Genomic DNA, 13601 nt, shown 5'->3' on the forward strand with positions numbered 1-13601 from the left:
TGGTGGGTGTATGGGATGAGCTGCCGGAGGAGGTAGTTGAGGCAGGGACTATCGCAACGTTTAAGAAGCAATTAGACAGGTACATGGATAGGTCAGATTTAGAAGCATATGGGGGCTAACACAGGCAAATGGAAAGTATAGATGGGACATGTTGGTTGGTGTGGGCAAGTTGGGTCAAAGGGCCTGTTTCCACAATGTGTTGACTCTATATATTGAGGCTTGAAGTTTGCCCTTGAGTTTGTCCTTGAAATTTGCTTTTATGATTTTGTTTTGGGGCAGTACATGTTGAAATTGTAAGCTAATAACATTACCGTGAATAAAACCTGACACCAGGGAAGAGGACAAGCAGCTGTTCTGTACCAGACTGAGAGACTTGGAAATTAACAGCACAAATAGTGCGGAGGGGGTGTAAATTACAATGACTGCACGGATCAGATTCAGAAAAATGAGTGTGGAGTGGGAAGGAAAGCCTGGGGTAAGAGAGAGGTTGAAAAAAATAGGTCCATGAAGGAAAACTTAAAAAAAAAAATTTACATTATTAAATCACCAATTGCAAATAAAGTTTGCGTAGAAATTAGGCTATTCACGTAAATGGATATTATGTGTGGTGCCAAGGGGCACATTGGAACCTAGGCCACAGGTGTATGACATGCACAAAATCTTCCCTTATATGCAGCAGCAGAAATATGAAACCCTCCCACTCCCCTCAACTCAAGCATCAGTTTATATTAAACACATTCCTACAGTCACGCAGAGAGAGGGGTGAAGGTAACAGAGACCAGATACCTATGTTAGGGGGTGGGGGTGGCTGGTTTCAACAAAACAGGTCTGGAGGTTGATCTAGTGCTGGAGTGGTGCATATGTGTGTTACCCAACCACCGCATCATCATTTGCACAATCCAGTGGCGAGATCTTGCCGGTCAAGGCCACCTTGCTTTCAGCGCATGGAGCAGTGCTGGTATGTGGTGCAAGTCCTACCCTGAACAGCTCGTATATCACCATTACAGCCACCTTAGCAAACCTGAGCCTGTGAAGATACTATTCTTCAGCGAAGTGCAGATCGCAAACTGTTCCCTGGAAGTAAGGTTATAGAGTCATAGTCATAGAGTGATACAGTGTGGAATCAGGCCCTTCGGCCCAACTTTCCCACACCAGCCAACATGTCCCACCTACACTAGTCCCACCTGCCTGCGTTTGGTCCATATCTATCCAAACATGTCCAAATGTTTGTCGGGTTATGCTGCTCATGTTTGTGCCTCTTGAGGTATCTTGGGGTGAAATCTCAACCTACACCACTTGGACAAACATAATCAAGTATGGCGATACTTTACTGAACTGTGTGCAAATAAAATGGTTTCACTGTACGTCAGCATATGTGATATTAAAGAACCATTGACCATCGACCACACTGAATCCTCTAGCAAATGTAGCTAGCAGTATAAACACCAGGGACCCTCATACCCACTAAATACTGTCAATCACTCATTATGGATATCCACCAAATCAATGAGTTTTGGAAGATGTTTCTATAGACCATCCTGACTTTTCAGGGATGTTAATTCGATGTCAGTTCATTGCTCAGTGGAGTGCCTTTAAATCACAAAGAAGACGGCAAAGAAACCTGATATATTCACTGCTGAACTGGTGGTGAATTTCGAGAATGTTGCACCCATGGCCGAACTTATGGCATTGATGCTGGAAAGCAGAGTCTCAAACAGTGATACTGTTGCAGCCAGAGATTGTTGTCTGTGCACAGCTGAGTGGCAGATGTAAGTTCTCAGCCTGATTTAGGACGTGTGCTGATCCGAACAATTATACAAGGGTCTCGACACAAAACGTCACCCATTCCTTCTCTCCAGCGATGCTGTTTGTCCCGCTGAGTTACTCCAGCATTTTGTGTCTATCTTCAGTTCAAACCAGCATCTGCAGTTCCTTCCCACACAACTGTACACCTAACCTTTGAATCATGCTTTAAGTATCTTTTATTCACGACTTGTATGTGAAAAAGTGCACTCATGAGTCCAGATCGAGGCATTGTAACCAGTTGACTGGTTCAAGTCAAGAGTCAGGCGTTTTTAATTGTCATATGTGCTGGCACCAGAACAATGAAATCCATGTCATCGTTTTGTTAAATTGACATGGGCTAAAGACATTATGATCTGTGGCATGTTTATTCCATATGACACAAGTTCTAATCATTTCCATGTGAACATAGACAGGAAGATTTCATTTTCATAAAACTACCATAGGAATGGCAAAACTCGGATGGTAACTTTGGAATTTAACTGCGCAACTGTCCATTGCCTAAACTTGCTGCATCAAATGCAATGTTTAAGCCTCACAATCTTTCAGATAGCAAATTATGTTTTATTAATTTGGTGTTTTCTCTTAAATATTCATGGTGGTTTGCTATTAAAGAAATAGTGAAATTAGCCATTCCAAATCTAAGTTTTTTAATTGAATTGAATTGAATTGAAAGATACAGCATGGAAACAGGTTCTTCGGCCCACTGAATCTACACCAACCATTGATCACCCATACTCACTGAATCTACACCAACCATTGATCACCCATACACACTGATTCTATATTATCACACTTTCGCATCCACTCCCCACACACTGCGGGCAATTCACAGAGGCCAATTAACCTGTAAGCCACATTTGGAACTGACATTTGGAATGTGGAAAGAAACCAGGGCAACCGGAGGAATCCCACACGGTCAAAGGGAGAACGTGCAGACTCCACACAGACAGCACCCGTAGTGAGGATCGAGTCAGGGTCTCTGGCGCTATGAGGCACCAGCTCTATCAGCTGTTGCAATGTTCCGCCCAATGGTATTTTAAATGAACCGTTGCATACTGGTAATGATTGGGTAGATGTAAAAATTCGTGCCAACTGACTGATAATATTTTCCCCAGATCCCATGAGAAATAAAACCTTGTAGCTACTCCCTTCAGTTGGCAGGGCAGTGATCCATACCATCCAGTAAATTACGATAGACATATCCAAGCAAAGAAACAGGTAGAATGGTATTAGTGTGCCTTCATTGAAGAGTTAAAAGAACAATACAAGAAAATCCAGTTTTCAGGAGTCCAAACATTTTTATCAAGAATGTCAGTAACATTTAACATTTGATGTATTAATACAGAACATTTTGGTTATGATTCATTAATCAGTGTGCTTATATTATCTACCCATCATTTTTACTGAATCACTTTGTGCAGCAATCATAATAATATAAGAATGAATTATTGTGAATAGATACAGAAATGACTGATCGTTCCATGAAAACATTTCTGTTCTTAATTTATGACAGTCGGGTTGATTTGCAGATCTTTGACAGGCATATCTTCATCAAAGCTGCAGCAAGGAGAGGGAAATATTACAGGTCTGAGAATTTTCAATTTACATCCAAACAGACGATTTTGTCTGGAGCTTCAACAGTGATAACTAGATAGTGGAGATTTCATATTCATACTCTTCAAACTGTCAGGAATACTGAAAGAGATCACATTACCTGCTCCCATTGAGGCTTACTGTCACCATCCTAAGACGCTAAATTTAGAACATAGAACATAGAACATAGAAAAGTATAGCACAGGAACGGGCCCTTCGGCCCACAATGTTTGTGCCAAACACGATGCCAAATTAAACTGATCTCACCTGCCTGTACATGATCCATATCCCTCTATTCCCTGCACTTCCAGGTGCCTATCTAAAAGCCTCTTAAATGCCACTCTCGTATCTACCTCCGCCACCATCACTGGCAATGCGTTCCAGACCCCCACCAATTTCTGTGTAAAAAAACTTCACCCACACAAGTTCACAAGTTATAGTAGAATTAGGCCATTCGGCCCATCAAGTTCACTCCGCCATTCAATCATGGCTGATCTCTGCCTCCTAATCCCATTTTCCTGCCTTCTTCCCATAACCTGTTCTAATCAAGAATATGTCTATCTCTGCTTTAAAAATATCCAATGACGGCAGGCACGGAAATCGCTATCAAAATATGGGGGGGATTGGAGGACACAATTTCCTAGCGGTCGCGCGCGCATGCGCACACTCACACACGAGGCTTCAGAGGCTCAATCCAGCGCTAAATGCAGCTCAACTCTGCCTGTCTCGCCGGGTTAACCTACAGTCCTGCCTGGACTGATGGGCACCAGCCTGGAGTCATGGAGCTTGCGCTGCTTCTCTGCACTGGCTGTAAACCTGGGCCATATTTCCCGTAGGGCTGTAGGTTAACCTGGCAGGACAGGCAGAGTTGAGCTGGGTTTAGCGCTGCTTCTCTGCGCTGGCTGTGGGCCTGGGGGCACAGCTCCCGTCTGTCTCCCGACGTCTCTGGCCACCCCCGGGAGTGGGGGGGGGGGGGGGGGGGGGCACTCGGGTGAGGATGGGGATAGTCCAGTGGCGGTTCGGCAGCGATTGCAGCGCCGGAGAGCCGGGATCGATCCTGGCTGCGGATGAGGCGCAGGGCTGTGTCCAGGGCTGCCGAGAGTGTTTTGGCACATCTCCCTCCTCCAATCACTGCACTCTATCCTCAGTCCCACTCCCCCTACTTCCGCCTCTGACCAACACCTCCCTCCTCCAATGATTGTGCTGAATCATCATGTCCCGCCCCCCATTGCCTGCTGACTGATGTCTCTCTCGTCCAATCTGCGCCCTCGATCAGCAGTCCCACCCCCACTGTCTCGCGGAAAGCGGAGATTTCACCGAGTTTTAAAATACGGATTACAAAAAATGGGGGGGATCGTCCCCCACCTCTTCAAATAGGGTGGGAAGTGTCCCCACTGGCCCCCTGGGATTTCCGCCCCTGACTGACAGACTCCACAGCCCTCTGTGGCAATGAGTTCCACAGATTAACTATCCTCTGACTAAAGAAGTTCCTCCTCACTTACTTTTTAAAAGAGTGCTCTTTAATTCTGAGAAGATGACCTCTGGTCCTAGACTCTCCTTCCAGTGGAAACATCCTTTCCACATCCACTCTATCTATGCTTTTAATTATTCACACCTCCATTAAATCCCCTAGCCTTATTTTTCTGCCCCCTTCATAGAAAAACCCAACTCCCAAAAACCGTATGTTTCATCTTATGTATTCAAATTACACCCATCAGTTCACTGAGTCAGGACATTCACATGTCCCTCTTCCTAGCCCTATCACTGGGAGAAGAGCCTTCAACTACCCTCGCTGTAAGGTCCCTTCATCCCTATTTCCTTCCTCTTCCCATGTTCATTTGTTTTAAAGCTCCATATCTTCAGTGCTGTTATACTTACATCTCAGAGAAGAAAAGCCCTTTGTGATCTTACAGATGTTATTTTTTTGTGCCTGGTACCAGGAGTAGTAATCAGTGCAGTACCTGAACATACATTCAATTATTGTTAATGTTTACATTGAAGAATAATTACACATATGTAGACAGTCATATTGCTGTATCATTTTCATAATTAGAGAAATAATAAAGATAAGATACAGTAAGGCAACCATTATAATACATTTTTAAGGTGAGGGGGGAAATATTTAATAGGAACCTGAGGGGTAACTTCTCCACAGAGAGAGTGGTGGTGTATGGAACGAGCTGCCGAAGGAGGTAGTTGAGGCAAGTATTATGGCAATGTTTAAGAAACATTTGGACAGGTACATGGATAGGACAGGTTCAGAGGGATATGGGCTAAATGCAAGCAGGCGGGACGAATGTAAATAGGGCATGTTGATCAGTGTTGGAAAGTTGGGCCGAAAGGCTTGTTTCCATGCTGTATGACTGGAAATTCTGCAGTGTTGCTCAGGAGTTCTTTGAGACCCCTGCATCTTCCATCACCCTTCATCACAGGATGGTGGAAGCAGAGTATTCTTAAGGCAGAAATGGAGAGGGACGTGATAAGTAATGAGGTGGAAGTTTTACCTTAGGGAGAAAGGGATGTGGAGATCAGACTTAAAATGTAGAAACAAAAAGAAGGGTCTAAAGAAAAGGCTCGACCCGAATTGCCACCTGTCCACGTTCTCCCGAAATGCTGCCTGACCCACTTAGTTACTCCAGCACTTTGTGTCTTTTTGTGAGATCACATTTAGTTCAGCAGTGAACTTAGAGCAGGGATGGATTGGCGTCTCGCTCAGATAACCACTACCCTCTGTGTGAGCTAATTTTTATATTCAGGCGAATGTTCATATGCTTTGGTGTTTAGCAAAAGACGAGCCTTTTTATATCCACTATGATTTTTTTCAAGTAAATTATGCATTGAAATTGGTACACCTTTTATTTTCCATCTTGTTAGAGTAAGACAAAAGATCAAATTGATCCTATCGTAACTAAAACTGTGACCAAAGTGAAAACCTGCAAACAAGCGTAAATGATAGGTGATGAAGATAACCATTACTATAGTTCATTACCATGATACCTAATATCGGCACAATCCCTGCAGAAAACCCACATTTTACATTGTTCTCCCACCAAGAGAAAACCGCCTTCCCAGTCTTACGGATTATATATGAATGGATGAAATGTATTGCATTAATTTAATGTTAATTCTATATGTCTCATTATTGAGTCATGAATAAAAGTCACGATAATGCACACTTTTACTTACATTAAGGCCGTTCTCTTTGTTTGAATTCTTCTCTTCATTTTGCAAAGGCATCGTTGAAAGAATCGGCAAAGTTCCAGAACGCACCGATTAATAGTTTGTACACCCACGATGGGCTTCTCTTTCTCTTTGTGCCTGGGAACACCTCTGCAGTCTACCACAAGAGTTAAATTATTCATTCAGTGGAATTGATTATAGACTTTAGGAGAGCTCCCCCTCCCCTCACCCCACTCACCATCAACCACACTACAGTCACATCTGTGGAGTCTTTTAAGTTCCTGGGAACCATCATCTCCAAGGGCCTTAAGTGGGAGGCTACCGCCGACTTCACAGTCAAAAAGGCACAACAGAGGATGTACTTTCTGTGGCAGCTGAGGAAGCACAATCTGCCACAGGCAATGATGGTCCAATTCCATATGGCCATCGTAGAATCTGTCCTCACCTTCTCCATCATGGTCTGGTTTGGCTCAGCCACCAAGCACGACATCCGGAGGCTACAGCGAATCGTCCGATCAGCTGAGACGGTTATTGGCTGCAACCTTCCCTCTATTGACAAACTGTACACTGCAAGGGCCAGGAAGCGAGCGGGTAAGATCATCTCTGACCCCTCTCACCCTGGCCACAAACTCTTTGAATCAACTCCATCTGGAAGGCGACTCCAGACTGTCAAAGCTGCCACAGCCAGACATAAAATCAGCTTTTTTCCATCAGTAGTAGCTCTACCCAATAACCAAAAATTTGTTGCCTCCTTTTTGCTCTGGTATTTTATTTAATGCACTTGTTTAATCAATAATGTTTTATTATTAATGTTTAATGTTTTATGTGTGATTCCTAACTGTCACTGTATGTCATGTTGTCACTTGCGGGTGGAGCACCAAGGCAAATTCCTTGTATGTGAATACTTGGCCAATAAACGTATTCATTCATTCATTCATTCAAATTCTCATGTACAATAAGCTCAGTGCAACATAATGTCCATTCGGCCACATTCGTAGAATAATAGATTTATCACCTCCGTAGAATAATAGAATGGAATGGATGGAATGGAGTACTTTGTCACATGTGACAAGGCACAGTGAAATTCTTTGCTTGCATACCCAAGCACTTTTCTAACTTTGTCGGCGTCAGCAACGTGGCGCTGACAAAGTTACAAAGTACGACGGTTCCTCCTTTGTTTTCCCCCTCCCCCACAGCGGTTCACCCACACCGGGTCCCCATTGTCCATTATTACCCATCCCTTACCCCCCTCCCTCCCCATTGTCCATCCCCCTCCCTCACGGCGGTCCCCCCACGCCATCATTGACCGCCGGCCACTAGAAGCATAGGATCGTTTAGTACAGAATGGGCCCTTCCAATCCATCCTGTCCATGTTGGCTATGGTGCCTATCTCAATGTTTCTATGGTTCAATTATACTTTATTGTTACATGTACCTAGGTACAGTGAAATGCTTTGTTTTGCATACAACACGACAAAGTTACAAATATACTCATTAGAGTCATGTTGGTCCCTCTTCACTGATCCAATTTGCCTGCATTAAGCACATATCCCTCCATGCCTTCCCTGTACAAGCACCTGTTCAAATACTGGGAGTTCCATATAACCACAATACTCTGTGTGAAAGATTTACCCCTCAGATCTCCTTTAAAGTTGTCGGTTTTTCAGGCGACTGCCGGCAACTTGACAGTCGCCAGCAGTCCACTGAAAAATCGCCTAAGTGGGACAGGCTCATAAGCCCTCTAATGCTCCCCTGACTCGGGAAAAGGATTATGATTTATCCTATCTATACCCCCATGATTTGTCCAACACTAGAGGGCATAGCTGTAAGGATTAAACGGGGAAAGTTTAATGGAGATGTACGGGAAATGTTTTTTTACACAGAGAGTAGTGGAGGCCTGGAATGCATTGCCAGTGGTTGAGAAGGCAGATACAATAATGGTGTTTAACAAGCTTTAGATAAGCACAAGGAAGTGCAGGAAATATAGGGATATTGATCATGTTCAGGCAGAAGAGATCAGTTGGCATCATGTTTGGCACAAACATTGTTTGTTCCTGTGCTTTACGGTTCTATGTTCTATCCTATATTCCAGTGAGAATAAACTCAGCCTAAACAATTTCTCCTTTAACAACAGGCCTCCATTCCAGCAACGTCCCGACTAGTCTGTCCTACTTCAGAAAATCAGAATGTTGCAGTATTACATGTTTTTTTAGTTTAGTTTAGTTTAGTTTAGAGATACAGCGTGGAAACAGGCCCGTCTGCCCACCGAGTGCGCACCGACCAATGATCCCCACACTTTAACATTACCCTACACACATTAGGGACAATTTTTTACATTTACACCAAGCCAATTAACCTACAAACCCTTACGTCTTTGGAGTGTGGGAGGAAACCGAAGATCTCGGAGAAAACCCATGCAGGTCATGGGAGAACATGCAGACAAACACCCATAGTCAGGATCGAGCCCAGGTCTCTGGCGCTGTAAAGCAGTAGCTCAACCCGCTATTCCACCGTGTCACCCCATTATTGTAATAACTTTCTAAGCCTATGATAGAAACAATGCACTCAGCATTTCTGGAGAGGTTAGAAGGTTTCAGAGTAGACCAAAAATAGCCAAACAACTCAGCAATGCTCAATTTGAAAGTTGAATCACGTTAGTATCTTTCGGATTTATTTCTTATTTATTTATTTATTTATTTCATGCATGTGGAATGAGCTTCCAGTGGAAGTGGTGGCGGCAGGTTCATTGGTATCATTTAAGAATAAATTGGATAGGCATATGGATGAGAAGGGAATGGAGGGTTATGGTATGAGTGCAGGCAGGTGGGACTAAGGGGGGAAAAAAAAAAAATTGTTCGGCGCGGACTTGTAGGGCCGAGATGGCCTGTTTCCGTGCTGTAATTGTTATATGGTTATATGATATGAACTGAACTTATGAACTCATGATATCCACTCCAAATAACTTACTTGAATGCACTTGTCCAATGGTAATGCTTGGAGTAGCCTGAGCCTCATATTTTGGAGATCCTAAAAATGAATTTACAGATTTCATTGAACTTTTCAATTACCATCCTTTACAAAATGTACTTCAGACTAGTTTGATTATAAAGATTATGCTGTGACATATCAAGCTCTTTTTGACCTTTTACTTTTTCGATTCCAACATTTTAATTTACTCTCTCATTTAAGTCACAGCCTTAATGATTCACTCTGATATCCCGGTAAATACATTCTTTGTGTGTCCAGGAAATTGGACATGGAATTTTTCTGTAAATTACTTCAATTAACAGTTCCGTTTTTTTCTGTGTTCGGTTTTTCTTTGCTTTTCTTGTTAAGTCGTCTTTCTCAAACAACAACATTTACATATGTTCCGAGAAATGGAAAAAAAAGTTAGGCTAATTAATGTTCCCAGAAACAGTGGTGGAAAGCGTAAGTATGTGCCAAAACGGAGCTTTTAGCACAATTCTCGTGAAAAAGAAAAGCTGGTGAAGCGGGGGCCGCTCTGTGGAATTTCAATCTCAGCTATCACTTTTCCTGAGTAAAATTAGGTCAAGCCAGTAGAGATTTAGACTTTCATTCGCAGCTCTGCTCCAGTGTCAGAAATTATTCCCTTACTCTCAATCACATCAAAACATTTGAACATTAACACCACATGCACCTGTGGGTGGCTGTGCCTGTAATGTGGTTGTCTTCATCCTTCCGAGACCTTCTGTAGCTGTTGTGATCAATGTCGAAACAGTGGTAGACGCTGAAATATAAAAGCAACCCTCTTTCAAAAACGTACACATGCTTTAATTTTCCCTTCCTTTGAGGGTGAGAATCTATATGCTCAGAGGGAAGATTAATGACAATATAGGCTGAGGCTGTCATTATCAGCAAAGGCACCAAAAACTAGTTTTTATTTAGCACCGTTAACGTAGGAACATATACCCTGTTTGTTCAAATGACGTATCTCATTGAGCCGCATATAAAGGGAGATGACCAAAAGCTTGCAAAGTAGATTGGTTATAGACAATAGACAATAGATGCAGGAGTAGGCCATTCGGCCCTCCGAGCCAGCACCGCCATTCATGGCTGATCTTCCCCAATCAGTACCCCATTCCTGCCTTCTCCCCATATCCACTGACTCCGCTATTTTTTAAGAGTCCCATCTAGCTCTCTCTTGAAAGCATCCAGAGAACCTGCCTCCACCGCCCTCTCAGGCAGAGAATTCTACAGGCTCGCCACTCTCTGTGAGAAAAAGTGTTTCCTCATCTCCGTTCTAAATGGCTTACTCATTATTCTTAAACCCCTGGTTCTGGACTCCTTATTCTTAAGCCCCTGGTTCTGGACTCCCCCAACATCGGGAACATGTTTCCTGCCTCTAACATGTCCAAACCCTTAACAATCTTATATGTTTCAATGAGATACCCTCTCATCCTTCTAAACCCCAGAGTGTACAAGCCCAGCTGCTCCATTCTCTCAGCATATTAAAGTCCCGCCATCCCTGGAATTAAATTTGTAAACCTACGCTGCACTCCCTCAATAGCAAGAATGTCCTTCCTCAAATTAGAGGACCTAAACTGCACACAATACTCCAAGTGTGGTCTCACTAGGGCTCTGTACAACTGCAGAAGGACCTCTTTGCTCCTATATTCGATTCCTCATGTTATAAAGGCCAACATGCCATTTGCTTTCTTCACTGCCTGCTGTACCTGCATGCTTACTTTCATAGACTGATGTACAAGGACTCCCAGATCCCGTTGTAGTTCCCCTTTTCCCAACGACACCATTTAGATAGTAATCTGCCTTCCTGTTTTTGCTACCAAAGTGGATAACCTCACATTTATCTGCATTAAACTTCATCTGCCATGCATCTGCCCACTCCCAAGTCACCCTGCACTCTCATAGCATCCTCCTCACAGTTCACACTGCCACCCAGCTTTGTGTCATCTGCAAATTTGCTAATGTTACTTTGAATCCCTTCATCCTAATCATTGATGTATATTGTAAATAGCTGCGGTCCCAGCACCAAGCCTTGCGGTACCCCACTAGTCACTGCCTGCCATTCTGAAAGGGACCCGTTAATCCCTATTCTTTGTTTCCCGTCTGCCAACCACTTCTCTATCCATGTCAGCACTCTACCCCCAATACCATGTGCCCTAATTTTGCCCACTAATCTCCTATGTGGGACCTTATCAAATGCTTTCTGAAAGTCCAGGTACACTATATCCACTGGCTCCATTTTCCTAGTTACATCTTCAAAAAATTCCAGAAGATTAGTCAAGCGTGATTTCTCCTTCGTAAATCCATGCTGACTCGGACCGATCCTGTTACTGCTATCCAAATGTTCGGCTATCTCATCTTTTATAATTGGCTCCAGCATCTTCCCCACCACCGATGTCAGGCAGCATCTCTGGAAGAAATGGAGTGCAGACTGAAGAATACCTACCTGAAATATTGTCTCTCCATGTCCTTCAGAGATGTTGCTTGACCCACTTGAGTTACTCCAACACTTTGTGCTTTACACTTAAAATTCGTGAATATCCCAGATTACAGTGACGTCTGCGTGCTCCTCCTCGGGTCGTAGGATCTTTTATGACTGAGAGGCCATAAAACTGAGGGGTCTTGATCTATTATCTTGTCTGAAAGTAATTACATCCAACAGTGCAACACTTATTCAGTAATTAATTGCAATGTCAGCCTGCTTTATATATTCTAGTCCGTGCAGTTTGGTTTGAACTCATAGCTATGATCTCCTCAATGAGTCAAGGGTGCTTCTGATTAGATTCTCTAGAGAGATTGAAAATATTCATATATTTTTAATTTATTTCTGATGTGCAATTAGAGCTATTTGTTACTGGGCTATCTGTTAACATTTCCCAAGAAAGAAATTGTGAATGATATATGAAGGATGATGTATCTATGGTGAGCCTGGTTCGAGCATGACAGTATTTGTGGCATCAAACTGAAGCAGTGCCAGGTAGTACTAATGCTTGTAGACATGCTTTAATTGAGAAGTAAAAACTCTCAGGCTAATTTCACTAGTGCCAATCAATGACCATTTGGAAAATTAGACCTTTAGTCCAGTTAATAGGTGCAGGAGTAGACCATTTGGCTCTTCAATCCAGCACCGCCATTCAATATGATCATGGCTGATCATCCAAAATCAGTACCCCGTCCCTGCTTTCTCCCCATATCCCTTGATTCCGTTAGCCCTAAAAGCTATATCTAACTCTCTATTAAAAACCTCTACTGCCTTCTGTGTGCAGAGAGTTCCACAGATTCACAACTCTCTAGGTGAAAAAGTTTTTCCTCATCTCAGTCCTAAATGGCCTACCCCTTATTTTTAAACTGTGACCCCTGGTTCTGGACTCCTCCAACATCTTGAACATTTTTCCTGCATCTAGCCTGTCCAATCCCTTAAAATTTTTATATGTTTCTATTAGATCCCCTCTCATCTTTCTAAATTCCAGTGAATATAAACCCAGTCAACCCATTCTTTCACCTTTCGATCCATTCCATTCTATCAGTTACTTGACTTGGATTCATTTCTGATCTTAGGTGTGATAAAGTAGGCAATAGACTGTTTTGGCCCCTGCATATGTTCACCAGAATGTACCTTGGTACAATCTGCACACTCAGTTTCTCACCCCACCTCTATTTGTTGGTGGTAATGTGGAATGTAATGCCTCATGGAATCAAATAATATCATGTGAAATAAACCTATTATTCGTACAAATTTTGTTGAGGAAAAAATGGAAACACTTAACAGATTTGAATGCATTGTCATCTGCAACTCACAACACATTGGCATTTCATCATCTTCCACAAAATAGCAAACATTCAAAAATGAAATTGATTTTTCTCCTCATGTTCAAAATGCCTTCTGGCTATTTAGAGTCATAGAGTCAAACAGCTTTGAAACAGGCCCTTTATCCCAGCTTCCCCACGCCAACTAACATGCCCTATCTACACTAGTCCCACCTGCCTGCATTTGGCCCATATCCCCCTAAATCTATACATATCCATATACAGTATATG

The 13601-nt window shown here is 42.9% G+C and overlaps 1 protein-coding gene across 1 annotated transcript in view; it reads right to left on the bottom strand.

Moving 5' to 3' along the window:
* Positions 1-2747: 2747 nt before the first annotated feature.
* The window catches only part of hhla1 (HERV-H LTR-associating 1), a 44306-nt gene continuing 33452 nt past the window's right edge, over positions 2748-13601 (bottom strand). The window contains exons 10-14 of the mRNA XM_033019666.1: positions 10237-10326; positions 9546-9605; positions 6586-6736; positions 5278-5360; positions 2748-3363 (exon numbers count right to left, since the gene is read on the bottom strand). Coding sequence (XP_032875557.1) covers positions 3311-3363; positions 5278-5360; positions 6586-6736; positions 9546-9605; positions 10237-10326 — 437 coding nt within the window. The 3' untranslated portion in view covers positions 2748-3310. The remainder of the gene's footprint in view (positions 3364-5277; positions 5361-6585; positions 6737-9545; positions 9606-10236; positions 10327-13601) is intronic.

Source organism: Amblyraja radiata, chromosome 4, assembly GCF_010909765.2.
Source record: "Amblyraja radiata isolate CabotCenter1 chromosome 4, sAmbRad1.1.pri, whole genome shotgun sequence".
In the NCBI taxonomy this organism is placed as follows: domain Eukaryota; kingdom Metazoa; phylum Chordata; class Chondrichthyes; order Rajiformes; family Rajidae; genus Amblyraja; species Amblyraja radiata.